The sequence below is a fragment of the Sceloporus occidentalis genome, unplaced genomic scaffold (genome assembly GCF_023333645.1).
Source record: "Sceloporus occidentalis isolate IW3139 unplaced genomic scaffold, rSceOcc1.0.p SCAF_7, whole genome shotgun sequence".
NCBI classification, from domain to species: domain Eukaryota; kingdom Metazoa; phylum Chordata; class Lepidosauria; order Squamata; family Phrynosomatidae; genus Sceloporus; species Sceloporus occidentalis.
The window spans coordinates 6937689-6965503 of NW_028316987.1; the positions used below are offsets into that span (position 1 = coordinate 6937689).

General features: G+C 40.1%; 1 protein-coding gene across 5 annotated transcripts in view; it reads right to left on the minus strand.

Annotated features, from left to right (window-relative positions):
* Nucleotides 1–27815, minus strand: part of SRCIN1 (SRC kinase signaling inhibitor 1) — a 326873-nt gene that overhangs the window by 26363 nt on the left and 272695 nt on the right. For all 5 annotated transcript variants that reach the window (XM_089531790.1, XM_089531791.1, XM_089531792.1 and 2 more), the window contains 10 exons: nucleotides 26230–26322; nucleotides 24076–24119; nucleotides 22180–22358; nucleotides 17071–17246; nucleotides 13244–13374; nucleotides 6258–6405; nucleotides 5124–5433; nucleotides 3051–3309; nucleotides 2314–2468; nucleotides 1616–1768 (listed from right to left, as the gene is read on the minus strand). In XM_089531790.1, coding sequence (XP_089387916.1) covers nucleotides 1616–1768; nucleotides 2314–2468; nucleotides 3051–3309; nucleotides 5124–5433; nucleotides 6258–6405; nucleotides 13244–13374; nucleotides 17071–17246; nucleotides 22180–22358; nucleotides 24076–24119; nucleotides 26230–26322 — 1648 coding nt within the window. The remainder of the gene's footprint in view (nucleotides 1–1615; nucleotides 1769–2313; nucleotides 2469–3050; nucleotides 3310–5123; nucleotides 5434–6257; nucleotides 6406–13243; nucleotides 13375–17070; nucleotides 17247–22179; nucleotides 22359–24075; nucleotides 24120–26229; nucleotides 26323–27815) is intronic.

Here is a 27815-nt window from a genome sequence, read left to right on the forward strand (position 1 = left end):
TTTGCAGACATTGATAGGAAGGGCAAAATAAGACAAGACAGCCACTACTTGATGAATGGGGTTTACTATATACTGACATCATAACATGATTAACATAAAACATCTGACACAAAGTATTGTCAATGTTGTAATTCTTCTATTAGGAAATGTTGTCCTATTCAGCTGCCCCCCCCCCTCCCCCACAACACCCTTTGAACATATCTTCTGTGTTTGAAGGGGCAAACAAATATTTGAAAAATGGCAGGGGAAAAGTGATTTTGGACAAAGATGGTCTGAAAGAGCTATTGAAGACTGGAGCAAGCACTTCCCCCCTCTCCCACTGAATATCACCTCCAAATCTGTCCCTTTCAAGAAACAGCTTTATTTCTTTTATAAAAGGCACTGGTCCTAGTAGTAGTAGACACAAACATTGGTGTACAAAATGTAGCTCGTCCCTAGTAGTTCAGTTTTATTGGCTGAGTACAGAAGGACAAGGAGATCCAATGGTTGCCTGTCACAAATTGCTAGGAGAATAGTTTTTTGTGGGTTCTTCAGACTATGAGGCTGTTGTTGAATGGCAAGGACTCAGGGTGTCTATTTAATCAATGGCCCATTGTCTGCTGGGAGACCCCCTCACCCTGGGTGGTTTTCATTTGCATTTGCTGGGCCTTAATTTTGGAGTTTTTCAGGACTGGTAGACAAACTTGGTTTACTGTAAAGGTTTCTTCTTTCTTGCTGAAGCTGTCTAGGACTTTGTGGATTTCAGTGGCTTCCCTGTGCATTCTGACCATGCCAACAACTATCAGGTCAGCAGACAATGGATCATTAATTAAACAGACACCCTGAGGCCTTGCCATTCAACAACAGAACAATGCACTGACAAATTAACATATAAATCACTTTCTTTCAACAAACAATATATATACCCCACTCTCTTCCATGCCAGCATTCTCTGAAGATGCCAGCCACAGCTGCTGACAAAACATCAGGAATAAACTCTTCTCGAACACAGCCTCATAGCCTAAACACAGCCTGAAAAACCCACAAAAACTATGGATGCCAGACGTGAAAGTCTTCGAAATTGCTAGCAAAATATTTTTTTAAAAACCCCAAATAAACTGGCCACTTGATCTTTCAAGCAGAGAATTTGATCTATTTGACTCAGACTATAAATACTTTGGGGACCAACCTTTGGCCCACACAGCATTTAGCACTAAGTGAGTGCACAGTCTAAGAGCACAAGATATGTTTATTTTATATTTTGGGTTTTTTGCAAAAAAATGTGCTGAGATTTAACCTAATTTACAAAGTGAATCTTCATCTATGGGTATCACTACTCTGAGGTATTTCTCAGTGACTTTGTCCAAGTTCTAAAATCTATTCCTCACAATATTTAGAGGTGAATATCTTGTTTTTACATATTTCTAAGGTTGCATTTCACAAGTCTGGCCATAGGGGAAGTGCACTGTAGCCACTCTGACAGCCACTGACTGTATGGAAATAACCATGTGGTGGACACATCTGCAAGTATCTCATTACACACACACACACACACACACACACACTGCAGCCACAGTGCTGCAGACTGTTTGCATGCTACTGCTCAATAGCCCTTTCTTACACTTTCTCCTCCTACCTCAAGTTCAGCAATGATCCTGTCTTCATCGTCATCATCTTTGATGGCAGAAGCAATGATGGGGGGTGTTGAGGCAGGCCTGGCAACCTCTGACACAGTCCTCCTCAGTTTCACCTGTGGCTTCTGAGTCTCTAGCTCTTCTGATTCAGCCTTCTGGAAGAAGGGAGAGGTGAATGAGAAGGAAGCAGGAACTGGGTTGTGAATGTAGGGAAGGGGAAAGAGGCATGAGAGAAAACCAGGGCAATGGTATCTTTGGCCCGACACTAGCCCACTCTTAGTGTTGCCAGGTTTGCAAAACAGCAATAAGAGACAGTCACAATTCAAGACCTGTTGACAATTAGGGAGTGGCTATCGATAATTTTGCGTTCTGTTTAAATACTAAATGAAAGTATTGATTTCAGCTCTCTTAGCTATGCATTTCTCTGCAAAATTAACCTATTGTCCACATTCATAAATCACATGGTGCATATGTTCTTGTCTTTACGGAGGCCTCACATCTCAAAATATGGAATTTTCTTGGAATCTCTATACAAAAGGAAAAGCTTTCCAGTTCTTAAATCAGCGACATCCCTTATAATAAGGGACAGTTAACAGCCCTATACGGGTCCAACTTTCTGCCCTCAAATAAGGAACATTGCTTATAAAAAAGGACACCTAGCAACCCTACCCATTCTTCACGGGGAGAACAGTCATCATACCTTCATGAAACTGGATTCTTTTTTGCTAGTGATGATCACCTCTCCTGTGCGGGTGGTGGTGAGACCATGGGAGGATGGGAAGCTTCGCCGGGGAGGGGGTGGAGGTGGCGACTTGGAAGGTTTCTCAGTCCTGTATCTGGGTACTGTCAACTCATCTGTAGGGAAATTACAAAGTCAGTGTTAAGAGTCAGGCATTTAATTCATTAGACTTTCTGATACATGTAATGTTGCCTATGATTACTCTATCTGCAAAGGAAGGGTTTTTTTAAAAGAAGAAAAAACAACCAACTAGGAATCTAAACACAAAATATGTAATTTGGCAGCAGCAGTGGTACAGAACTGTTTGGATGGTGCACTGTATTTTTTTTAAAAAAAAAATCACATGTAAAAAAAGGCCCCCAAATCCCTCTCATATAAAAATTAAAAAAAAATCAAGATGTGTATATTGTGTTTTGCATGTTACTTTAAAGGACTTACTAGCAATAAACACAAACATGTTTGTGCAGATAACACTAATGCCCACACACCAGCATTTCTTGCTTCGCTTTCTAAGCTCTTCTCACTTGTGTAAAACCTATGTAACCTGCCTTAAACTTTGAAAACAGAGAACAGTATCAATTCAAATTTCTCTCTTGCACTCTCTCTCTCCCTCCTCCTCCTTATGCTCATACACACACAGAATGACACACACATACACAGAAAAAGAGTCCCATAGACCCTGTTTGCATCATTATTACCTGATCCCCGGCGACCACTGGGGTCTATTTTGGTTGTGGTCTTTTGGCCATGCTGTGGTTTGGAGGGTTTGTGCTCTGGGGTGGAGGCCGCACTCCCGCTTCCACCACCGCTGGAGGTCTGCTTGTGCTTGGCTGCAAACTCCAAGTCAGGGATGGCTTTCATCAGTTCAGCTTGGGTCTCTTCCAGGAGGCGGTTAATGTCTTTAGCGCTGTACTGGGTCAAGGCGGCTCGTTTCTCCTCCCAGTCTCGTTCAGCAGCCTGTAAAGCAGGTATGGATTAACTATTATAGGGATTACTCTAGAGCAGGGCCCCATGGATAAAAAGAGCAGGGAGTAGGGACTTTGCCTGTGCTGGAGGGAGTTACACTCCCCCTGACATCTCAGGCTCGCAGCTTGGGTGTGCTTCTGGACTCTACTCTGAGCCTGGATGACCAGGTTTCAGCAGTGGTTAGGACTGCATTTGCACAATTAAAACTCCATCTGCACCCATTCCCTGAGATGTCAGATTTGGCTACGGTGACACATGCCTTGATTACATCCCATTTGGACTACTGTAACACACTCTATATGGAGCTGCTTTTGGAAACTGTTCAGAAACTTCAGTGGGTTCAAAATGCCTCAGCCAGAAAGCTAACTGGGACCAGTTACAGGGAGCATGTAACTCCCTTGTTGAAACAGCTTCACTGGCTACTGGTTCGTTTCCAGGCACAATTCAAAATGTTGGTCATGAATTATAAAGCCCTACTTCGCTTAGGTCCAGATTATTTAAAAAACGTATCTCCCTGTAAGAACCTGCTAGAGCTCTACGATTTTCAGGAGGCAGCTTTCTCTCAGTCACACCAAGATCACAGGCTCATTTGGTGAGGAGACGAAAGACAGCCTTCTTGGTGGCTGCTCCCACCCTCTGGAACTGCTTTCCATGGGAAGCTAGGCTGACCTCCTCCCTGCTGGCCTTTCACCAGCAAGTAAAAGCATTTGTATTCAGGTGGGCTTTTTAAAATCATGGCAGGGTGCTTTTATATGGGGTAGCTATATTAGATTATGTGTTTTAATTTCTGTATGTTTTTAATCTTAATTTTATAATGTTTTAATTATGTTATTTTATATTGCTTTTAAACAAAATTTAAGGTATTTTCTCTTGTGAGCCACTTTGGGTCCCCTTTTGGAAGAAAAGCATCACATAAATAAATAAATAAATAAATAAATAAATAAATAAATAACATTAAATTATTTGCATTTTTGTATTATTATTTTTTTACAGATTTCACTGTAGCATTAATTATTCCAAATATGGCCTACGTAATGGAGATTGAAATACTATATACTCAGTTAACAAATCATATATCAATGTGAGTGTATCATCCCCATTTCAACATCAGATGTTTTAATAAGTGCAAATGCCATTAGGAAATTTTCTTTATTTTAGTACACAATTTGATTTTAATTTTTAAAGAAATAAATGGATTTAAATTGAAAAATTAAGTGGCTTATCTATCTTCTTTCAGGTTTTTCTACCACTGATGCTAATATTCCTATTAAAAAAGAAAATGGAGAGCTGAAGAAACATTAAGACTCATACCAATACACTTTAAAAATGATATATTTAGTAAGGATTTTAAGCATCTGTAACCCTTATAGACCAGAAGAGGAAGAATGTAATAGTGAAGTGCAACCAATGTTATCCATGTCCAAAGACAGTCAGTTTAAGAGGAAGCTCCTGATTTATTGTGAACCAACATTTGAAGGCAAGTATTGATCAGGGACCAGGGACTGAGCACTGGTTAGGGATCACAAAGAACATTAGGTGTTTTGAATGGATTATGAATGTGAACTCCTTTTCCCTTTTTCTTTTCTGGCAGTTTTTATCATTATTTCTTTCTTTTATCTTCTGTCTTTCAGAAAGCATACAGAAAAATTAAAAGAAATCCTGGAGAAAGAAACAGGGAAACAAAAAAGATATGAACATCTATAGGGTGATGATGCTTCCCAGGGAAGTAACAACATCATTTATGGCAGAAATATGGGATATAAAACGTATTAATGATATGTGTGGTAAGCATAACTTGCTCTCACCTCCACAGATACTGATCTGTCCACGCTCCTTTTGCTGGGAGTCTCAGAGCCTGTCTGGGTTTTGACAGTGACCATCTCTGAACCCCGAGATGGGTTGCTGCTCTTGGACATGTGGCTCTGCCCTTGACTTTGTCCATAGCTAGTCATGCCCAGGCTATCTGTGGAAGAGGTTAGGTCATGGAGGTTCATTGGGGGGCTGGTGGGTATCTCAAAATCCAAGCCCTTGCTGAAGTCGCTTTCTGGCTCCACCTTCTTTGGAGACTGAGTAAGGAGGTTGCTGGATGAGTCCCATACACCTTCATCAACTTGCCTGCCAAGAAAAGGGCACAAAAGAAATCAAGTATAGGCTACACGGTCTCTTGGAAAAATGCATGTGTGGCAATTTAAAAAAGGCTGCCATCTTGTGCTGCTGTGTTTGTTTGTTTAGCAGGGACCATTTTAACAACTGCACATGCATGTGCATGAATAGCAGCATTAATAAGCCTGGCATCAGTGAGGACTAGAAAAGCCGTGGCTATCAGAATGAAGCAAATGTACTTGCAATGGCAATAGGGGCGATGATGGTAAAGGAGCCACTGGGTTGGGGGCCTTTATGACAAGAAGGCAGGGCTTAAAAATGCTTCTAACTGTTCTGCCCAGAGAATGGTTTGAAGATAAGTTATGTACTTTCCACTTGTGAAACTGGCCACCTGGGAACACTTTGTTGTTGTTGTTATTATTGTGTGCCTTCATGTCATTTCCAACTTATAGTGACTCTAAGGTGACCCTATCATGGGATTTTCTTGGCAGATTTGTTCAGAAGAGTCTTGCCGTTACCATCCTCTCAGGCTGAGAGAGTGTGACTTGTCCAACATGGATTTACATGGCCAAACTGGGATTTGAACCTGGGTCTCCAGAGTCATAATCCAATGCTCAGATCACTACACCACGCTGGCTCTCCCCATGAGAACACTACACAGGGTGTTCTGGGTTCTTTGGAGGAAATAGGAGCTACAAACATAGCAAGTAATGTGATTCCAGGTGCACCTCCAGGGCATCCTAATGGGAAGTTGTAAGTGTCCTTGGGGTAGGAGACTAATATCCCAGCTTATCAGGCCCCAGGGCTTTCCTCTCACTCAAGAGGGACTCACTCACTTGCGGACATGCGTCAGGGTGTCGGTCACTGCCTTGCAACGCTTGAATAGGCCGTCCAGCCGGTGAGGCTCTTCCTTGAGGAACTTCACAGCCTCCACCTCCACACGGAGGACCACACGCATTTTGCTCTGCAGGCTGGGGAAATTAGCTGCAATGCCAGGAATGGGTAGAGAGGAAAGGGAGAGGCATGGGGGTCAGAGCAGGCCCAAGGAAGGCTTTACCTGGGGAAGAAGGGAGGCACGGAGCCAAGAAGGGAAGCAGGAGGGCAGGATGGTGAGGCTCAGGTGACAAGTGAGACCTCCCCTGGCTGTTATGGTTACTTGGTCTCGGAGGAGAGATGGCATCCCACACTCTATAAAACACCCACCGCAGCATCTGCCACCTCCCAAGCTACTGCCACAGCCAATCATGAGCAAGTTAAGCACTTGTGTCTGCATTAATGGAGACAGCGAGGAGGGGCTACAAAGCCAAGGCTGCGGTACCCTCAAATGTTGGCATACATCTGTGAAGATTAGTTTCATGATGGCTAGCAACTTAATTAAACATAAATGAAATTTGAAATGCCCTTGATTTATTTTTTCCACCAAGATTAATCAGGTGTGATGAGGATTTGGAGAACTGGTTAAGAAAGAGGGTGATGTTGAGACCAAAGCCAACAGGGCCTTATCCTTGCCAACAACCTGAGAACAGTCAGTCCTCCACATCAATGGATTTTTTAATTCACAGATTCAAGCATCACTTGAAAATATTTTAAAATATATGCATTCCAAAAAGCAAGCCTTGATTTTGCCATTCTATATAAGGGACACAATTTTACTATGCCACTGTACTGAATGGGACTTGAGCATCCACTGATTATGGTATCCATGGGGGGTCCTGGAACCAAACCCAGGGGATGCCAAGGGCCCATTGTAAATTCTTTCACACAAAATGTATTGAAGCCCATTGGGAGAGGGGGGGGAGATAGGTGTAACTTATCTTTAAAATAATAATCAGATTCAGATCTGAAAGTATCAAGCTCAAGCTCTTGTGGGACCTCAAGAAAAGTTTATACTGACTCTCCTTTATTGATTTTGCTAAGGTTTGCCCTCAGCTTCTCTGTATTAAATGTCAGAAACTTGGTGTATATTGACATGTACTGGGGAAATCTTAGACCCAGCAAGAAATGTCATAAATCTTTGTGTCGTAGATCTGCGTTTTCTCTTCTACATTCATGTGCGGGGCAGGGTGGGGGAGGGATGTTCTTTTTTGGAAATAGTAGGAAATGAGACTGACATTTGGACATTTATGAAATATCCCCCTTGGTCCTATCCAAATCCTTAGCCTTACAGATAAATGCTAACATCTGCCATATTTTTTTGACATTTACTTTAATAAAATATACAGTAGTTTCTATTCAGGATTATTGGGTTGGCATAGGTTTTTTAAAAACACACAAAAATTCAATCTTGTACATTTGTGACATGTAAAGTCTGAGTATATGAAGCATGCCAGTAGAGCGATTTTTGTCATTCACATATGCATAGGCAACTATCTATCCTTAAAATAATAATTGCTTTTGAATGAACGAGCAGGGGAAAAAATTGAGAAAGAAAAAGCACAATCCTATGCATGTTTATTCAGACGCCCAATGGTCCTTACTCCAAGGTAAATTTGCACAAGGTTGCAGTCCAAGGTGCCAGTCAAACTTACGTTTTTTGCAAATTAAAAATCGATTCACTGTTGCCACTACGTTTTGAGGCAGCAAATCTCTTTGTGGCATTTAAATCCAGTCTGAAGCTCCCATTCGCCACCATTCCAGACAAAATGGAGATGACTCTATTTCCTGGATGGTGGCTGCACGATCTGAATCGATCTGATTTAAACCAAACAGTTTAAATGGGCTGTTTCACTGCCTCCCTGCAAACTGCACCGAGTAGAATTGGTGCAAGTTTGAATTACAGGGAAATAACCCAGTTTCCAAATTGGGTTATTTCGTAGTGTGAATGGGGCTACAATATCTATTGGAGGAGACTCAGGGACATGGATTGAAACAAATCCACTTGTTGGCACACATTGTTCTTGTGTGCCTTCAAGCTGTATCCAACTTCTGGTGATCCTAAGGTGACCCTATCCCAGGGTTTTCTTGGCAAAATTTCTTCAGAGGAGGTTTGCCTTTACTTCTCTCTGTGGCTGAGAGAGTTTGACTTGCTCAAGGTCACGCAGTGGGTTTCATGGGTGAGCGGGGATTCAAAATCTGATTTCCAGAGTTATAGTCCAATGCTCAAACCTCTACACACCATGTTGGATTTATCACATAAACTTCATTAATTTCTGTTGCCCTATTCCATCATTTTTTTTAAAAAAACCTTTTAAATGCCTAGGAGCCAAGTTATCTGAAAGACAGCCTCCCCCTTTATGAGCCTGACCAAAATTTGTGATCTGTAGGAGAAGCCTTTTTGTGTATACCACCATCCTGTGAGGCCAGCATCTTGACTGAGGAATCCCCTCTCGAAAAGGTCAGACTGACACCATCCTTGCTGAAATATGGCCAAAACCATTTTTATTCTCTCTGGGCTTTTAAAATGTGTTTATAGTTATTATGTTTTTAATACATTTAGTTGTACATCACTTGTGAGCCCTGGTGAACAATGAAGAAGAGCAATTCATAGATAGGTTTGAGAAATAAAATAGTAATGTGGACCACTAGAATTTCTCATAGGTACGTACATCAAATTCATCTTTGCTACTGAGGGTGAATGGGCACAGAGGTAGATCTCTAACCTAATGATGAGGGCACAAGGAAATATATAGTGAGGTAGAAAGGGAAGTTGAAAGTGTAGGAAAGCCAAGAGCCCAGCTATATATGAAAGAAAGAAGCAAATGAGAAAACATGAATTGTCACACTTCATCAGCTAGAGTCCCCAGAATATGCTCTGACAGCAAGCAGCAGTGCAAACAGGGACACTGGCAAGCAGCATGCAAAAGGAATTCTCTCTCTCTCTCTCTCTCTCATACACACACACACACACATCTCCAAACGGCTGTATGAAGGGATGCTGAAAGGTTCTTGACTTGAACCACTTTCCAAAATCTGATTTTGTTACTGTAGCTTGAAAGCATGTCCTTTTATATTGTAAATTATCAATTTGCAGGATCATAATTCTAATTCCTGAATCATTGATAGAATCATATCAGTGAAAAGTGTGGAATTTTCAAGTACTGAACTCTGGTCTATCATGAAGTTCCTGCAGAAGAAAACTCCAAAGGATGAAAACATTGAGTGACAAATGCCCGTCATACTGAAGTGTGAAGAAATGATGTACCAACTTTCAGCATGGAGATTTTGAGAATGAAGATAAATCAAGGTTTGGGAGACCTTCAACAGTTTGAACTCTTGAAATTTTTTAGTATGTTCATGACTTGATTTTGGCAAATTGGTGAATATCAGCTAAAACAATTGCTGAGACACTAGAGATATCCCAGGAATGCAATGAGTTTATAATTTTTTAGCAGTTGGCTATGCTGAAGCTGTCAGCCAAATAGGTGCTAAAATTTCAGAATGCTGACCAGAAACTAAATCAAATGGATACCTTCAAGCTGATTTTGCAGTATTTTGAGCAAACTAGTGATATTTTTTGGAAAGACTCATCACTCTTGATGAAACACAGTTACATCACTACGAGCCAGATACCAAACAACAGTCCTTGCAGTGGCAGTACTCAGGTTCTCCACAGCCAAAGAAATTCAAGACTCAAAGGGCAGCAGGAAAAGTCACAGCCACCATTTTTTGGGATAAGTAATGTGTTTTGATGACAGACTATCTTCAGAAGACCCAAACAGTTAATGCAGAATACTACTTTAATTTGCTGTACCAATCAAATTTTGGAGTGAGTATGTGGAATAGCATATACATTTCATGATTCTAGGGTCATTCCCTTCTTGGTCAGACCATGAACCTTTCAATACCCCCTTGTATATGTGTGATTCTCTGTGTCTGAAAGTGGCATGGGGACCAATATTGCTTCCTATTGAATAAGCACATGGACACAGACTGTGCAAATGTTCTGGAAAGTTAAACAGAAAACTCTTATTTGGAATGAAAGAGCTAAATGTCTGTGAATCTCGTAACATTTGCTATATACAACACTGTAGGCCAATGTGGCTTGGTGGTTAAGATGCCAATTCTGATGATTGTAAAATTGGAAGGTTGGCAGTTCAAGGTGCTGCATGATGGGGTGAGCTCCTGTCACCAGTCCCAGTTTCTACCAACCTAGCAGTTCAAAAGCATGCAAATGCAAGTAGATAGATAGGTACCACTTCGGTGAGAAGGTAACAGCATTGGGTGCAGTCATGCTGGCCACATTACGACCAGAGCAGTCCTTGGACAATGCTGGCTCTTCAGCTTAGTAATGGACATGAGCACCATTCCCTACAGTCAGTTATTACTACACATACATGTCAAGGGATTACCTTTACCTTTATCTTTAAGGCCAAGGTAAGCTATTTTAGCTAATAAGCTAGTTGTTTGTTACCAAAATCCAAGGTTATACTTTCAATATGATTTTTTTTATATTTGTAGGCAACTATTTGAATGAAAAAGTGATTAAGAGGCTTAGTAGTAGCTGTTCTACTACTACTACTTTCTAGGTGAAATAAATGACAGGGGTCTTGTCCTTTTAATGAATGAGGAATTTTAGCAGGTGCTGCTTGCATGAAAAGTCTTCATGAAAAGCAACATCTGTTGAAACACCCTCTTCTACACAATGACAAAAGGGAAAGAAGCCCTGTCCCTTATACTGCCATCACCACCTTTAACACAGCTAAATAGAATGAGAAGAATGAGGTGGAGCAAGAAAGTAATTACAGAGCAGGGAAATTTTACTTCTTAAATTAAGCTCCCAGAATTCCCCCTCCTGCAAACATAGCTACTGGCTGAAAGTCCTGAGAACTGTTGTCCAAAACAAAAATAAAAACAACCCAAAAGAAAAAACAACCAAAACCCCCACAGCCCCTAACTTTCCCTAGCTCTGGGTTATTCATGGACAATGAGTAAATGGAGACCCTTTACCATGTAGTAACTTCTCAAATGCCCCTTTAGTAACCGGTTAATCTATATTTTCCTGTTGAAGTGCAAGGAGAATGATAACACTCCCTGCCATCTCTTGATTTTTGATCAGGTACAGTAGTGTGATCAGATCATCCCTATCACTCATCAGGAAGACAAGATAAAGAAGTTATTATATATGCAGTCCACAATAACCTATCATTTGGAAACTGGTTATCTGAATTCTGAAAGCCATACTCCTTTTATCAAACACCCAGAATTAATCCACTGAGCTAAAAACAAAAACAGGCAGAAGGACTAACAAAAAAGTACCTATCCATCTAAGTCTAATATCACAAGGCATATACAGTGGACCCTTGGGGTTTGGTTCCAAGATCCCCCGTGTATAACAAAATCTGTGTATGCTCAAGTCCCATTAAATATAATGACATAGCAAAATGGTGTCCCTTATAAAAAATGGAAAATCAAGGTAAATTTATGCTTTTTTGGAACATTTTCAAACCGTGTATGCTTGAATCCGTGTATAAATAATCCGTGTATAAGAAGGGCCGACTGTAGCAGTCTGTTGGATTCACTGCCACATTATGCTATGATGTCTATTAGCATGAGTGAAAAAAGATTTGAGGGAGTAAACCATCAATTAATTTATAGAGAATAAGTCTGCTGACAGCTACTAGCTATATGGTTCCATTAGGACAAGGCTTTTAGGTAGAATTCTAGGTCCCACTCAACAGGAGGATGCTCAAATACAACATGGAAAAATGTATAACAAACAACAGAGGGTGCTTGCTGTCTAAATGTTGCCCTGCTTGTGAATATTGCAGTGCAGCTGGTTGGTCACTGCTGAGCTCGGCAGACCTTTGGTCTGAGCCAGGATGGTGATTCATGTGTTATTCTGACTAATATCTTGGGAAGCCCATAGTTTCCTGAGGCTTTTACAGACAGGCTATTAATAATCCCTGTGACAAATTCTGAAAATGTCTGCATTGAAATATATTCCCTTCAAAATTCTGCATCCCAGAGGAATCCACACTGTTTGAGGCCCATTTTTCCCTTTCTCAAAGACATTAAAGTTTATCGGACAAGGGAAATTGGAAGTATAATCCAATGGCAATCTGAATGCAATCATGGGGTTTAACGTTCTTGTGTGATAACCTGCTACACGTAAATTCGGGCAATGGAAAGTCAGTCTGAACGCAATCATGTGGTTTCACGTTATTACGTGATAGACTGCCACATGCAAATTCAGGCAATGGCATGCTATTTTCGGGCAATGGGAAGCCAGTTGGAACACAATGCGCATTCACATAATTGCGCTAAACTAGCAACTTTAAGTGAATGCGTTCTGGCCCCACTTTCTTTTCATTAGAATTTAAGAGAAATTCCTCCCGTTTGATAAATCCATTGTCTGAAATTCCTTCCATTATGAAGCTAAGATTTGGACTTTGAGCTGAGAACTCATTTTCGTATGGTGATGGCATAAAGAAAGATAAAAATGAGGGACAACAGAGATACATGAAGCAGGGGAAACACAGCTGAAGGAAGTGACAGTAGGATGCAAAACATGGAATTACAAAATTGTTGCTGGAACAAACCATAAGGCGAAACAAGCGAAACTCATTCATCCACCAGCACTCCACAACTCAACTCATATGATGGAAGCTCTGTACTTAGAACAGGAAGCTGAATTCTGTAGACACAGTGCCTGCCCAAGTCTCACATGCATCTTTAAAATAACCATGAAACCTTTTTTTAACTTCAAAAAAAAAAAAAAAGAATTAAGAACTTTCATCTGAAATTTTCACAAATGTAAATACTGGACTAGTTATTACATAGGATTTTTTGTCCATAGGATAATTCAGAAGAAATTCTCTTTCAACCTAGCCATGGTTATCTGAGATTTACTCACCCCCACCCCCCATCCCCACCCCACTCTCACCCTTCAGCTCCATCAAGGTATCTCCCAGTTGCTTAAGCACCAGGGATTTTTCCTCCAGTTCTTGTGCGGAGATAAGTCGGTGATTGTGGGTCAAATCTTTCTGGATCCTTTCAACTGACTTCTCCAGATCACTGTGAACACACAAAAACAACATCATAAAGAGTTCAGAGAGAAGGAAATGATGCACATTTGGGGATTATTCTCTCTTCCTCCAAAGATAAGAAGAGGAGAGGGCAGAATAACACCTGCAATCTTCACCATCTTGCACCAAGATGACTGCTGTTTCTTCATTATTGGCATTAAGTTCTTTCTCTCTCACCTCGAGCCTTGGGAGAGGTGGGTAAGAAATAAAGATGACGATAGCGATGATTTCCAGACAATTGGGGAAAAAACTTTTTAGAATGCTTAATGATATGTAAATAAATGAATCAGAAAAAGTGTCCTTAAGCAACTACGATAGGAAGGCTTGGAAGTAAGGGATTTAACATGTCTCTGCAATGACTGCTTCTAGGCTGTGGAAGTTCATCCTAATGGATGCTAGGCTGACTTCTTCCCTGTTGCTCTTCTCAACAGCAAAAACCTTTTAATTTGACTGCTTTTTGTGAGCTGATTGGCTGCTGAAGAAGGAGCTTTTAACAAGTGGATTATGTACTTTTTATTTATGTGTTTGTAATTTCTTTTATTTCAATAGCATTTTCATATTTCACCATTTTCTGTTTTTATTTACATACATTCTTAATCTTGTTGTAAACAGGCTTGAATTTCAGTGAATTGCTGATGTGCATTACTTATACATATGAATAGGAGACCAGACTGGAAAGCAATGTATTTCAGAAAGGTCACCAATCCATAGTGACGCTAGGATGTGGAAATAAATCTATATCTTTCTATGTAGTTTCTGAAATGACAAACCTACAAAAATAGAAACTGTAATAATAATGAGTGATTTAAGTGGCCCTGAGATTGACTGGATAAACATACATTTGCATCATTAAAATGAGGCAACACTGTTAGATACAATAAATGATTGTGCCTTGGCTTGGAATAGTTAGCCTTTGAACAGTGACAAAAAGAAGTGTCTCTTGATTTAATCCTAAATTATAACCAGAAGCTGGTATGTGAGAAATTGCACAGAAGGTTTGACCCAGACATGTTTAAATTTCAAGATTTCTATTTTTTAAAAATGAGGAGATTAGTTATAAATAAGCTGAAAGGTGCAACTTGGAAGGTCAAAATCCCTTCAGTAAGGCTTGGAGGTAATTTAAAACCATTACAATACCAGCTCAAATAACATTAGCCATAAAGCGCACGGGGAGCAAGGGAGATAGGATACTGAAGTTCAGAATTGTCAGGGTCATTAAAAAGCAGTCTGGGAAGTTACAAAAAGTAAAATAACTTCCTGGTAATGCAATCCTGAGAATGCAGACTTTCTATCTTCATTTACATGAAATGGTAAACCAGGATTTTAGAAAACGTGGGCCACAGGTGATAAACTGTAGCACGTGTGGGTACCAAATGTTTGCCCCAGGAACCTCCGAGGTTTGCACAGATTTTCAAAATTAAAAAGAAACATCAAAAATAAAACAAATCCACAAATAAAAAGCAGGTGCTGGCTCTAAAGTCCATTTCTAGCTTGATTTTTTAAAATAGCTAAACAGTGCCAAAGGGAGGGCTGCAACCAATTTGAACAGTGCATTGCCTCTCAGAGATTGATTTTGCTATCTATGGGGGGCCCTAGAACCAAACACCAGTGGATATCAAGGCCCACTGTAGTATATAATAATTTGATAGAATTAGGAAAGACTTAACCAGCCTGATGCTGTTCAGAAATGTGAAAGCAACTCTAACAAACAGCAGGAGTATGTGTGTGTGAAAAGGAGGGAGGGAGAAATTCATATTGTAACTATACCATGGTGGGATTCATATATGTACAATGTTGCCTACCATCTTTGCCTGCCTTCTCAGAACAAACAGGAGATGAAGAATGGAGATTTCCAAGGAAAAGATGGAGCTTTAAGGGCTCTACAGACTGCCCCTAAGGGGCAAGGGGATGCGGCCCATCTCCTGATCGCATTGGGGCAGTGGCAACCTCACGCCGAATCGGCCTTTGGAGGGAGCAAAAAGGAGCTGCAAAGAGCGGCTCCAAAGGTCACCATAGCAATGGCTTTATGATGTTCCTTCAGCGCTGTGTCATCTGGACACAGCGCTAAAGGCGTGGCATGATTCCATGTGCCGTCTGGAGCGGCACATGGCATTATGGCGCCCTGGAGGCAGAGCCAGGCAATGCGTCGTCAGGACACTGTGCCCAACTGTGCTCATAGGCCGGCCTTTTGAGCTGGTCTGTATAGGGCCATAAGCTCTTATCCACCTCACCCACAGTCCTGAGCTGGATGAGGGTCAAGGTGCACGTTTACTGTTGTAAAAGTAAGTATCAATGAATTATGGGATTTAGCTTCTGATAAGTAAATTCAGCATTGCAGCCTCAGACTGTTGCATTGCATAATAATCTATTTTCCTTATTCCTTTCATTTTTAATTGATCCAACTATTCCTCAATTGCCACTTTTTAAAACTCAAGTTCAGTTTCTTGATAATGAGGTGAAGGCTGAGTTGTTTTTATTTGATATCATATAAACATCTGTTTGCTTGTTACAATTGTACAATGTATACAATAAATAATGAAAAACAATGTGGTGTCGCTCACAAGCTTGTTTTTCACAGGCTCCAGAGACCTTTCAAAATCTCTATTTTATGTTGCTTCAATGGGGGGAAACCAGTTGTATTCCAGCCTAGTATTTGGCATAATTGAGTTGAATTATCACTTAGAAGAATAAACTCCAAAGACTGTATACTCTCCTCCTGTCTCAGTTTGACAGGAACAATCTGATTAACTTGCTGTGGTCCCAATTTTCAGCAGCTTTTAAAATGTCCCAGTGTCTTTTTCCACTTTCCATTTTCTCTTTTTGCTCTTGGCATACTTCAACTGCTGTAAACTGAGGGCCTGTGCAGACTGGCCATTAAGGTCAGGCTGGGGGTGAAGTCAGGGCTTGGCATCCATACAATGCATGCCAGTGCACTTCACCATACAGCATACGGTGCCATGGGGATCCTCTGGTGTTGTGTTTAGATGACACAGCACCAAAAGAGCATGGTAAAGCGGTGGCATTGCAGCTACAGCACCCTTTCCAGGGCAAAAAAAGAGCGGCTTTTTGCAGCTCCTTTTTGTGTCACGGAAAGGCCAGATTGGGGCCGCGGTGTACGGTTGCCATGACCCCAATCTGGTGAAGATGGAGGTTGCTGCAGGCTTCCCCTTAGGGGTGGTCTGCGCAGCCCCTGAGTTCAAAAGGCCTAGGAAGTTTGCAGTCAGTTAGCTCAGCAGGAAAGAAAGGAATCTTGCCCTTCCCAGTAGGCTCAGGCAAAAGCAAACTGCTGCAGCCTCTGCTAGTTTGTGCATTCTTCCTTATGAATAACTTTTGCTATCTTGATTACACTCTAATTATATTTGACCATAAATGTCCCAATTTTCATATGTGAAATTTTGTAGAATATGAGCTTACAAACGATGCTTTTTAGACTTCAGTTCCCATAAGCCTGCAATGCCGAGGAAGTTTAAGTCCAAAAAATATCTTTATCCTGCAACCCTGAGGATGTTTGAGTCCAAAGTGTATCCTTTCATGTGCTGTATATGTTCAAGCCCTATTCCAACACCACACCTAACAGAAGTGCATACAAAGCACCTCCAGCAGGCTCTGACAAATTGCTCATTCTGCCCAGCTTTCTGTCCTGTACCAACCACACACACACATACTTCCCTGGCAGAATCCTCACTTTAGCTGCTGGGTTATGAGCTCTTCCTCATTGAGGTAACGGAGACGCTCCTCTTCCACCAAGGTACGCTGCCGTTGCAAGGGATCTTCCTGTTTGCGCATGGTGTCCGTCACCCGCACACTGATCTCAGTTTCTGTTCGCCGCAGCATAGTCTTCACTGTTTCTTGATTCTGAAGCTGAAAAGGACAAAGTAGAGGTGCAGGCAAAGAAGTCAGGATGCTATGGGAGAAGCAGTTGCAGCTTAATTTTCTCATCAAAGTCACCAAGGACAAGAGCCATTTGGAAAGTGAGACGATTTCACAACTGAATCCAACCTTTTCTACAAAATACCTGAAGAATATCTGAAAGCATCTAATGATTCTTGTAGAGAACTTCTGCAAAGCTTGATAAGAACTTGCAAGAATTCACACATTTCTTCATTAAGGGAAGAAATGTTAAAGGGAAACAGAGATTCATTCATTCAGGAAGAGATCTCTGAGTGCTTTGAGTACTTCCTCTTCAAAGTTAGGGTTTGAATCCCTGTGCATGCTTGTAGTGCTGCTCTATTAGGTTTCCACTTCTTCATCATCACCACCACCATGATATTTTATATCTACATATTTGACAGGTACAGCATTATTCTCTCCAGGATGGGGATAGCTATATGGTGGCAGTATTTATACTGAATTTGGCCAGTGTACACAGCTTAAATTTTACTTGTATTTTTAATACATTTAAAGGAAGGCAGAAATACATTGGGCTCTTGGTATCCACTGGGTTTGGTTCCAGGACCCCCCGTGGGTACCAAAATCTGTGGATGCTCAAGTCGCATTAAATATAATGGCATAGTAAAATGGTGTCCCTTATATAAAAGGACAAAATCAAGGTTTGCCTATGGAAATTTGTATATTTTTAAAGTATTTTCAAGCTGTGGTTGCTTGAATCCGTGGATAAAAAATCCGTGGCTAAGGAGGGCTGACTGTATTCAGACATTCCTACATAAATAGATGGGAAGAGCCCAAGAAATTTCTTACAGACTTGTAAGAACTCAAGAAAGAGAAATCAGCAGATCTATACAGTTGGCCCACCCCGTATGCAGGCTTCCCATACGTGGTGGACTTGAGGTCACGCGGATGGGAAGCCCCATTTAGATTAATGGTGCATGCTTTGCACATGGGAGCACACCCCATTCATCTAAATGGAGCTTGAGCATGCACGGAATTACTTTGCATGCACGTGTGTGTGTGTGTGTGTGTGTGTGTGTGTGTGTGTCCAGAACGGGTCCCCGGAACAAAGCAAGGGTCCACTGTATGTTCCTTGTTATTGTTTTTGTGTGCCTTCAAATTGTTTCCAACTTATGTTAACCCTAAGATGAACCTATCATGGTGGTTTCTTGGCAAGATTTGTTCAGAGAAGGTTTGCCATTGCCTTCCCTGGATCTGGGAGTTTGTCACTTGTCCAGTGTCATCCAGTGGATTTCATGGCTGAGAAGGGAATCAAATCCTGGTCTCTAGAGTTGTAGTCCAACACTCAAACCACTATGCCACATAGCAGCACATAAACATTTAAACAACCTCTGTTTCCTGTACAGTACTTCCCCAAAGTAGTATGGAACTATTTGGAGTGTTCATGAAAGGGAATGATTTGATAAACTGAGCCTAGGTGCACTACACACCTCATGTCACAAGTTATGGCTTACCACATATGTGTGAGAAGAGGATGTACAAACCTACACAATCAGCACCACATGAAGCCTGTGGATATATATATAATGGATTTTTCTTGCTTGTACTTCAAGTTTGTTAGCATGTTTTGGAGGGACTGAACTCCCCTCCGTTATTATGATATGCAAGATACTGTGTTTCAAGCACAAGATTTGACATAGCTCCTGCTTAGCATTTCCTTTTTGGTAACAGACAAACTGAAACTGGATTTTTGGTACTGTTTTCTGTTTTCTACAGGAAAAAAACTGCAATTCTCTTTTCAAAATTAAGAATAACTACATCACCATAATATTTTTGTCAGAAGACAAAATCCTAATAACAGAAACAGGACATGATAGAATGCCTCTGAATCAGTGTCCAGGGAATTTCTATTTGTACTTCAAGACTCTGTGGGTTTGATTATTTTTCTCAAATTGTGACCACCTGCTTATAATTGCAATATAAAAAAAGAAAAGAAAAGAAAAGACCAGCAGGTGAAAAGTAGTTCTCTGCACAAACACACATACAGCTGCTAAACTAAAATGAACCCATTTATGTGTGATGGCCTAAGGCAGTGATGGTGAACCTTTTAAAGGCCAAGTGCCCAAATTGCAACCCAAAACCCACTTATTTATTGCAAAGTGCCATGTCCCTTTGGCTTTCTAGTAACAAACTCTGGCAAACTCTGTGCTGGAGTGACAGCACATGTGCCCACAGAGAGGGCTCTGAGTGCCACCTCTGGCACGCGTGCCATAGGTTCGCCATCAATGGCCTAAGGTATGTTTTCCATTGGGTGAAGTGCCGTGGTGTTTAAATGCCTGTACTGCGGCCACAAGGTTGTGAGTTTGATTCCAAGGGCTCCAAGGTGCACTCAGCCTTACATCCATTAGGTCAGTAAAATGAGTATCCAGCTTGTTGGGGGCAATTAGCTTACACATTGTAAACTGCTAACGGAGTGTTTAGTTCACTGATAAGCAGTACAGGGATTTTCTTGCTATTGGTACTTGCTAAGTATCCACAACCTAAAATTGCAAGGTGTTCTTTCCATGCCCAATGGAGTGATATATTCCATATATGATTGACACTGATAGAAAAAGGCAGCTCAGAAATGACATGGCAGGGTTTCCAAAGTTCAAAAGTATCTAGGGGAGATGAGAGAATATGAGCCGTTTGCTTTTACACTGCTCTGCTCTGCTCACCACTTTCTAGCTTCCAACAAGCTGTCATTGTTAGTTATCTCTGGAACTAAGCAATTCAGAGGAAAATGCAAGTGTGCCCCACAGTTGGGGATGGCAAGATCAAATCACTGGCTATGGATATGCAGCTGCCATCTGGCCTTTCGTTTGGTGCCAGATACTCCAAAATAATATCACTCGTCACCAAGAAGGATTTGTTTTGGTGAGGACTGCTAATGAGGATGACATTCATAGAACAGGGAAAATAAATTTGGAGTGAAACGATATGAAAAAAAAAACCATTTCGTTTGAAGGGATTTTGTAGCACCTTTGAGACTAACTGAAATAAAGAAGCTAGTAGTAGCATAAGCTTTCGTAGACTGAAGGCTTTCCTACCAGCTTTTTTCAGTTAATCTCAAAGGTGCCACAAGATTCCTTTGCATGCTGATTTTCCAGACTAACATGGCTATGTCTTTGAATTCTTTTGAGGGGGGAAGCTGAAAAATTGCTTTCTCACAGATTGCAAAACAAAGTGCATTACAAAAAGGAAGGAAGAGAGGGAGGGAGGAAAAACCTAAAGCTTAACTGTTTATCTTCAACTGAAACAAAAACTTAGTAGAAGTACCAAGATAGAAAGCTGCCTTGTATCAAATCAGATAATGGCTCCATTGGACATAGTGTTTCTACTAATTGATAGTAACTGTCAAATTAACAAGCTGTAAGCTGCTCTGGGAGCCTTTGTGGTTGAAGTGCAGGGTATAAATATTCTAAATACAAATAGTATGTAAATAAATAAATAGTGATTCTACAGAATTTCAGAGCAATCTCTTGTCTACCTAGAGATGCCACAAATGGAACTGAGACGCTCTGTATGTAAAACATGTGCTATGCTTAGAAATTCATATCAGCTGAATTTTTAAAATAGTTTTATCTTATTCATGGTCTGGAAGACTATTTTAAAATGCATGCATGTATCTTTACCTCTCATTACAGAGAGGAGACTGTGTCTCATTTCCCCCCTTTGCTCTTTCAAATGATAAACAATAAACCAAAATGTAAACCCAAATGAAACATGTTCACAAATATGCCTCAAGAAATGAGGAAAATGTGTTAACATGTGTATGTTAAGAAAATGTATATCAAAAGCTTTGCCAACATTTATGTAGGAAGAAAAAGACAAAAATCTTGCAACTAGGGCTGCATCCACACTGCAGAAATAATCTGGTTTGACATTGCTTTAACTGCCCTGGCTCCATGCTATGGAATTCTGGAAACTGGAGTTTGTTGTGGTCCCACAACAATTAAAAGCAATTAAAGTGCTGTCAGATTATTTCTGCAGTGTGGATGCGCCCTTGGTTTAGAATTTGGCCAGGTGGGGAATGCTGAGAAAGGGAACCAAAATGAACTTGTCATATTTTCCATCCCAGCTATGTTCTACCACTGCTAGAGCCCTTCTTTGCACCCCTATTAGGATGACTCTCTCATTTGTTACTTCTGCATCTTTCTCTCTTTTGCTCACAAAGGGGTTGGGGAATGGGACTTGCTTGTTAGCAGGAGCCAAAGTGTGTGTTTTGTTGGGAGCAGGATTAGGATTAGAAAGGAATGGATATGGTGGAGATGGAGAGAGGAGAAGTGCTGAAATCAATAAAATCCATATTTTATATTTACAACAAATAAATCAGCCCAAATAGTGTCAAGACATTAAAATATTTGAATGTTAAAAGCCATAAATGGGGCATAAATGGAAAAACAAAAGATAAAAGTAAAAATTTAAAAAAATTAAATATGAGCCATAAATTGTTTTTAGTTGAAAGAAATTCAATCTAGGGTTTTGCATTCTGCCTTTAATAAAGCAACCAAATAATAAAATGAAATTGAAGCTCTATGACTAGATGGAAACCCAAACTCTGCCTTAAGAAAGCTAAATCTGAGATCTGTGTATATATATTCAGTTAACTTTTACAAATTTGCATCACTTCTGTTATTTTGAATAATTTATTCTGGTTTTGTTAGTCATGGAGAGCAAGTTATTCAGGAATGCACTGAGCACTGGGAATCGTATCTAACCTCCACACTGCCTTCTGAGATTTTACGAGGCATTTCAATTGACCTTCAAGCATAATTTAAGGATCCAGAATATGCCCTTTTAAAAATCATCACATTTTCCTAATGCACCCAATATAATGCTTTCAATGTTATGTTTTGTACACTCATGAGAAAGGAGTAAAAACACAGCCATAAGTCCAACATACCTGTAATTTCCTCAGTTGCTGCAACTGATTGCGGAGATCACTGGCATTCTGCTGCAAGTCATGGAGGTGGAGTTGCATGTGCAGACGAGTGATAGCAGTGGGCTGCCCAGCTGGTGTACCAGTAGCGGATGGGGGTGGGGGGCCAGGAACTGGGGTCCCTCCGCTGCTTCTGCTGAGGGCTGGAAGAGAGACAATAGTAATGATCCAGTCACTCTAATCACAATCCAATCACAATCCATAGTGATTAAAAAAAATACTTTAGTCATAAAATATGGCAAAGATTTGCATGCTAAATTGGGGCTGTTTTTCATACTTGTGGCCTGTTACAGACTGCCAAAATAAAGCTGCTTTGGGTCTCTTTGGAGGTATGCTGTTTAAATGATGCATGCACCCTAAGAATCCGGAAGCTGCACCAAAGCTGCACTCCAGTGCTTAGGAATGGAGTGTGGCTTTGGTGCAACCTCCGGACTCTTAGGACCCATGCATCATTTAAATAGCATACCTCCAAAGAGACCCGAAGCAGCTTTATTTTGGCAGTCTGTAACAGGCCTAAGTTACCAGTCCAAAGCATATTATAAGCTTTCATTATAGCAATGACAACAGCTATAACAAAATAATTCTATACTGTGGCCAAGAGCAGCTTATGGAAGGTCAATGTGGCACCGTTACCCTCATCAGTTGTCCATCCACAGAGAAAGGGCAAGTGGTTATATTGTGGCTAAGAGCAGCATTTAGTTACTGTACTATCACAGGTTTGGGGTGGGATTCCTTCTTTTTCTATGAAAAGAAAATCAGTAATGCCAAGAAGTGGGGGACCTATACTGATCTCGTGTCCACTCCAACAACATTCTTCAAATGTTTATGTATCATTTTTCCTTCTACATCTTCCTGTACAACTAATGTAGATTGTAAAACCCCTCTGGATTTGAGATCATATAATTTCATTGTTCATTACACATAGAAACTGTCAGTTACCAAAGTCAACCAAGTAGCTTATGGATGCAATTAAAAACAACAACATAGATTCATGACACCAAGTTTAATTTTAAACTTGTAATCTATTTTAAAAAAATCTTCACTTTTCTTCTGGGTGTGAGCTGATTCAAACATGCATGTTTGCCTTTCAATGGAATTGCCTCCAATTAAAAAGGATTACATATGAGGTTGTGCAGGGCAACAAGAAAGGTTTGTCAGTAGGATTTGACCTGACAACCATGTTATACATGCCTTCACTCCATTTTGTCTCTGGGATGAAATTAGCTCAATGTGAATACAAAAGTCTGACTTACCTTTGCAATGTCACACAGCCAGATCCAATTATCTGTGTGGCATCAGTGTGAAGTCAAGTCAGAGAGAAGGTACTGTTTCTTGCCTTTTCCCTATGGATGGACAACTGATGAGGGTAAGGGTGCTACACTGACCTTCCATGAGATCTTGTACAGGAGTACTCCCCTACCATTCCAGGAAAAAAGACTTTCCCAAATGTTACCCAATAATCCTAGGGGATATGGGAGGTAGTTTTTTCATATCCTTCAATCTCTCTAGATTATGGTATTTCCTATAAAAAAAATCACTCCTTGGTCTAAAACAGCCCAGAGAAGGCCAAAAGTGTGTCGATTTTCCTTTATGTCTCATAAAAGGCATTTCAAGGAGAAAGCATTTTTCCATTTTGTTTCAATTTCTCCCCAATTTTTTTTTTAAATAAAGAATTGGGTTCCAGAGGTACCCACTACAAAACCCACCTGTCAAGCCAAAAAAATTCATCTGGTGTATGTGGCGTAACCCTAGCAGATGAAACCCTAACACCTCTTGCTCTCCTATTGCACAGATGAACCCAAGATCAGGTCTATTCCTTGTGTAAGTCATGTTGGGAGATAAAGACCATTGCTCACTTACATGCTGATGGAGGAGTCCCTCCATTAGTTCCTTCTGTCCTTTCACTGCAACAACAGCAACAAGACAAGGATTAAACTTTAAAAAGGCATCTCCACTTTTACATGATGGAAGACAAGAAAACCATGATAGGATGACCCTGTAAGAGCATGAATGTTGTGTATGTGCTTGACAGAACTGTCTGATAAGAAAAATTCGTCAACTTAGCAGAAAAGTCTGTTGATAAAATTGCTTTTTGCACTAGTACTCAACAAAATAAGTGAAACACATAGAGAACCAAGAACTTATAATTCAAGTAAATTATTAGTTTTCTCCAAAAGTAACCATACTGGAACCTGGGCATTTACACCAGAAAAAATAGTATGAGTGAGAAAAGGAAGTGATATAAAATAGAATGGGGATTCTTTTTTACATGATTTAAAATTGGAATCTGAGTCTTTTTTTGCACCCCAAACACTATAGTCAGCAAGATGGGTGTCTTCAGATTTTCTGTGCGTATGATCTGCCAGGGAGGAATGAAGGCTCTTTGCGGAAGTGGCTGGAAAATTGGGGTACAATTCCACAGATGACTGATGCAATTAAAAGGCCCTTCTGGGATGGTTTTTACATTTTGCTGGGGGCTATTATCAGTAAGGAGTGCCACATGTATAAAGCATAGACAGACTAGGGATGTAAAGAATATTTTGCCTTGCTCTCACTAAGGAAATGTATCTCAAAATGTTCTGATTAGTGCATTTTAGATGATTTTCACACCTCGAGAAATTTTCTGTGAATATTTTGTTTGCCCCCAAAGCATTGTATTTTATGGATAAATATATTTGTCAAAAAATACTTTTTGTGTAAATTTAACACAAGATATAATTTATTTCCTCCAGCAAATTTTTCACAAGTCCTGAAATGTAAAAAATTCTTATTAACTCTACCTCTAAAAAGAAATGTTTTTGACAAAATTGATTCTCATGTGCAAAAATGGCACCAAAATGTACATCCCCAAGAGTGACATAAAGTGTTCAAAGCTATTTTTTCTTAATGGAGAATGCTTAATCTTCTACTTCAGGCAACAATGCTTATGTGAAGAGTATGACAGCAGTACAATTATATTATTGTTCCCTTGGCATCTTCTTCCACTAAGTTCAAGGTGGTGTATATGGGTGTGGGCTATTCCACTATTCCTCACAACTGTCTCCCCCCAAACATTTGATATGTTAGTCTGAGAGTGATAGATGTGAAAGTCACCTGGTGATATAAGAAGGCAGGAGTCTTGCATCTTTAATAAGTGTATAGAATAGGACATTTTGGCAGGTGTTACAAACTCTTGTCATTCTGTGTCTTCAATTCATTTCCCACTTAGGGAGAACCTATCATAGGGTTTTCTCAACAAGGTTTGTTCAGATTGGGTTTGCCATTGCTTTGCTCTGATGTTGAGAGACTGTGAGTTGCCCAAGATCACCCAGTGGATTTCTGTGTCTCTGTAGGAATTTCACTTCTGATCTAGTCTTAGTCCTACACTCAAACCCCTACAGTGCATTCTCTCTCTTGTCGCAAATGCATTGTTGTCGTGTGCCTTCAAGTCATTTCAGGTTTATGGCAACCCTAAGGTGAATTTATCATGGGTTTTTATTGGTAAAATTTGTTCAGAGGTCATTTTCTATTGTCTTCCTCTGTGGTGGAAATAATGTGACTCACCCAACTTGGTTCCATGGTCAAGTTAGGAGACAAATCTTAGTCTTCCAGAGACTTAGTCCCATGCCATAATTCAAAAGAAGCCAGCTTCTTTAATAGTTCTCTTTTAAAGGGAAGTTTGGCAGTTGTAGTGTTGCAAACTGGTCTGGCCAAAATCCATTTTTGAAAAACTCATCTATTAAAGGTGCTGTACTCTTTTGAATCACAACACACTATCTAATAAGCCTCATTGGTTGATTGGGGATTTGAACTCTAAGCTTCTTGGCCCAGTTTTAACCTTATTCCATGCTGGATCCCATCCTCTGCTTAGCTTAGTACAAAAATACCTGCAGGTCTGGTGAAACTTTTTGCTGGAAATGGATCTGTAGTTTGATACCAAAACTCTATTTCACACCCTCTAAAGAAACCTCTAATCTGCCAGTACCTAGGGAAGAACAGCAAGAACATGTAGCACCATCCTCTCCAATCTCTTACCTAGGGTTTTCTGAGTCAGAACTTCTCATCAATGCACTCTGTACCAAGCCTGTGAGGCTGGCAATCTGCTTCTCCATGGCCTCCATGCGGTCCCTTAAAGACAGAGGGTGGGGAGGAGGAAAGAGGACCAAGTGACTCATGAGCAGAGTAGAATAGATGATTCTTTCCCTTTCCTCTGATTAATAGCATGGCAGCAGGAATGACAGGGATTGATCAATCAGTCTATATTTGGTACATCTCATATTTACATGTATTCAATCATAAGTCATTTCCACATTTTTTTTCATATCAGTCAGCATGGAGGGGGAGAGAGGAAGAACATGGGCACACACAGCTCCATAAATAACCTTTGTTAACATATTGTATATACTCATCTATAAGTATAGAAATTTTAGTCAAAAAAATTGACACCCCCCTTCCAAAACTGGTTTGACTTATCTATGGGTCAATGTACCTACTATACTTTAACTCTTTTTCTGAATAGAGTGGTAAAAGGCGAGAGCTTAGTCCACCTTGGGATCACAAAAAAGAAGCATGGATTCCCTCTATTCTATCCAGCCTTTAGGATCAGCACAAACAGTTAATGTCTGCTGGAATTTTCTAAGTTCTTGGCATTATTTTCCTTTGCATCATCCTTTACATCCTTTGTTACATGCCCCTAAGTTTTACCCTCGACTTATCCATGGATCTTATCAAAATCCATAATTTTGGCCCCCAAACCTGCCCTCAACTAATACATGAGATCAACTTATAGTTGAGTATATATGGTAAATACTTTGTGTGCATCTTTCCTTAACTCACACTTTTTTTGTACACAATTTGCCATAGTATACAGTATATGTATTCTTGCATGCAACTGTCACAGTTAATACATTTTGTATGTAATTTTTAGGTGAAAACGTCAAAGAATTCTGCATAAACTATGTTGCAATCCACTTATTTAGTCTGAAAAGTGCAATGTAGATCAGTCTGCTTAAAGATGTGGGCCAAAGAAAATTCTTCTGTATCTCTAAGTAAGGAGTGAACATTATAATTTATTTATTTTGGTTTCATTTACAGGTTGAATCTCCCTTATCTGGAATTCTGAAATCCAAAATACTCCAAAACCCAATACATTTTCCCTGGACGGCCAAGACAGTGACCTTTGATTTCTGATGATTCAATATACACAAAATTTGTTTCACGCATAAAAAATATTTAAAATACTGTATGAAATTACCATCAGGCTATGTGTATAAGGTATATATTAAACATAAATGAATTTTTCATTTAGACTTGAGTCTCATCTCCTATTTTGTAGGCATATGCAAATATAGGAATTTCAAAATCCCCCCAAATTAAAAAATCTGATATTCAAAACTCTGATATTCAAGCATTTCAGATAAGGGAGACTCAACCTGTGCAAACATTACATTGTGCTCCTCTGTCTTATTTAGGACATCCCAGGCAATTTGCAATAATGTGAAAAAGCCTAAATACTAAAATCACCACATAAAGCTTTTTAAAAAAAGTTTTAAAGAAACAATATAATTTCCCAGAAAACCTAGCAGAACAATTAATATGTTTGCTTTAAAAACAACAAAAAC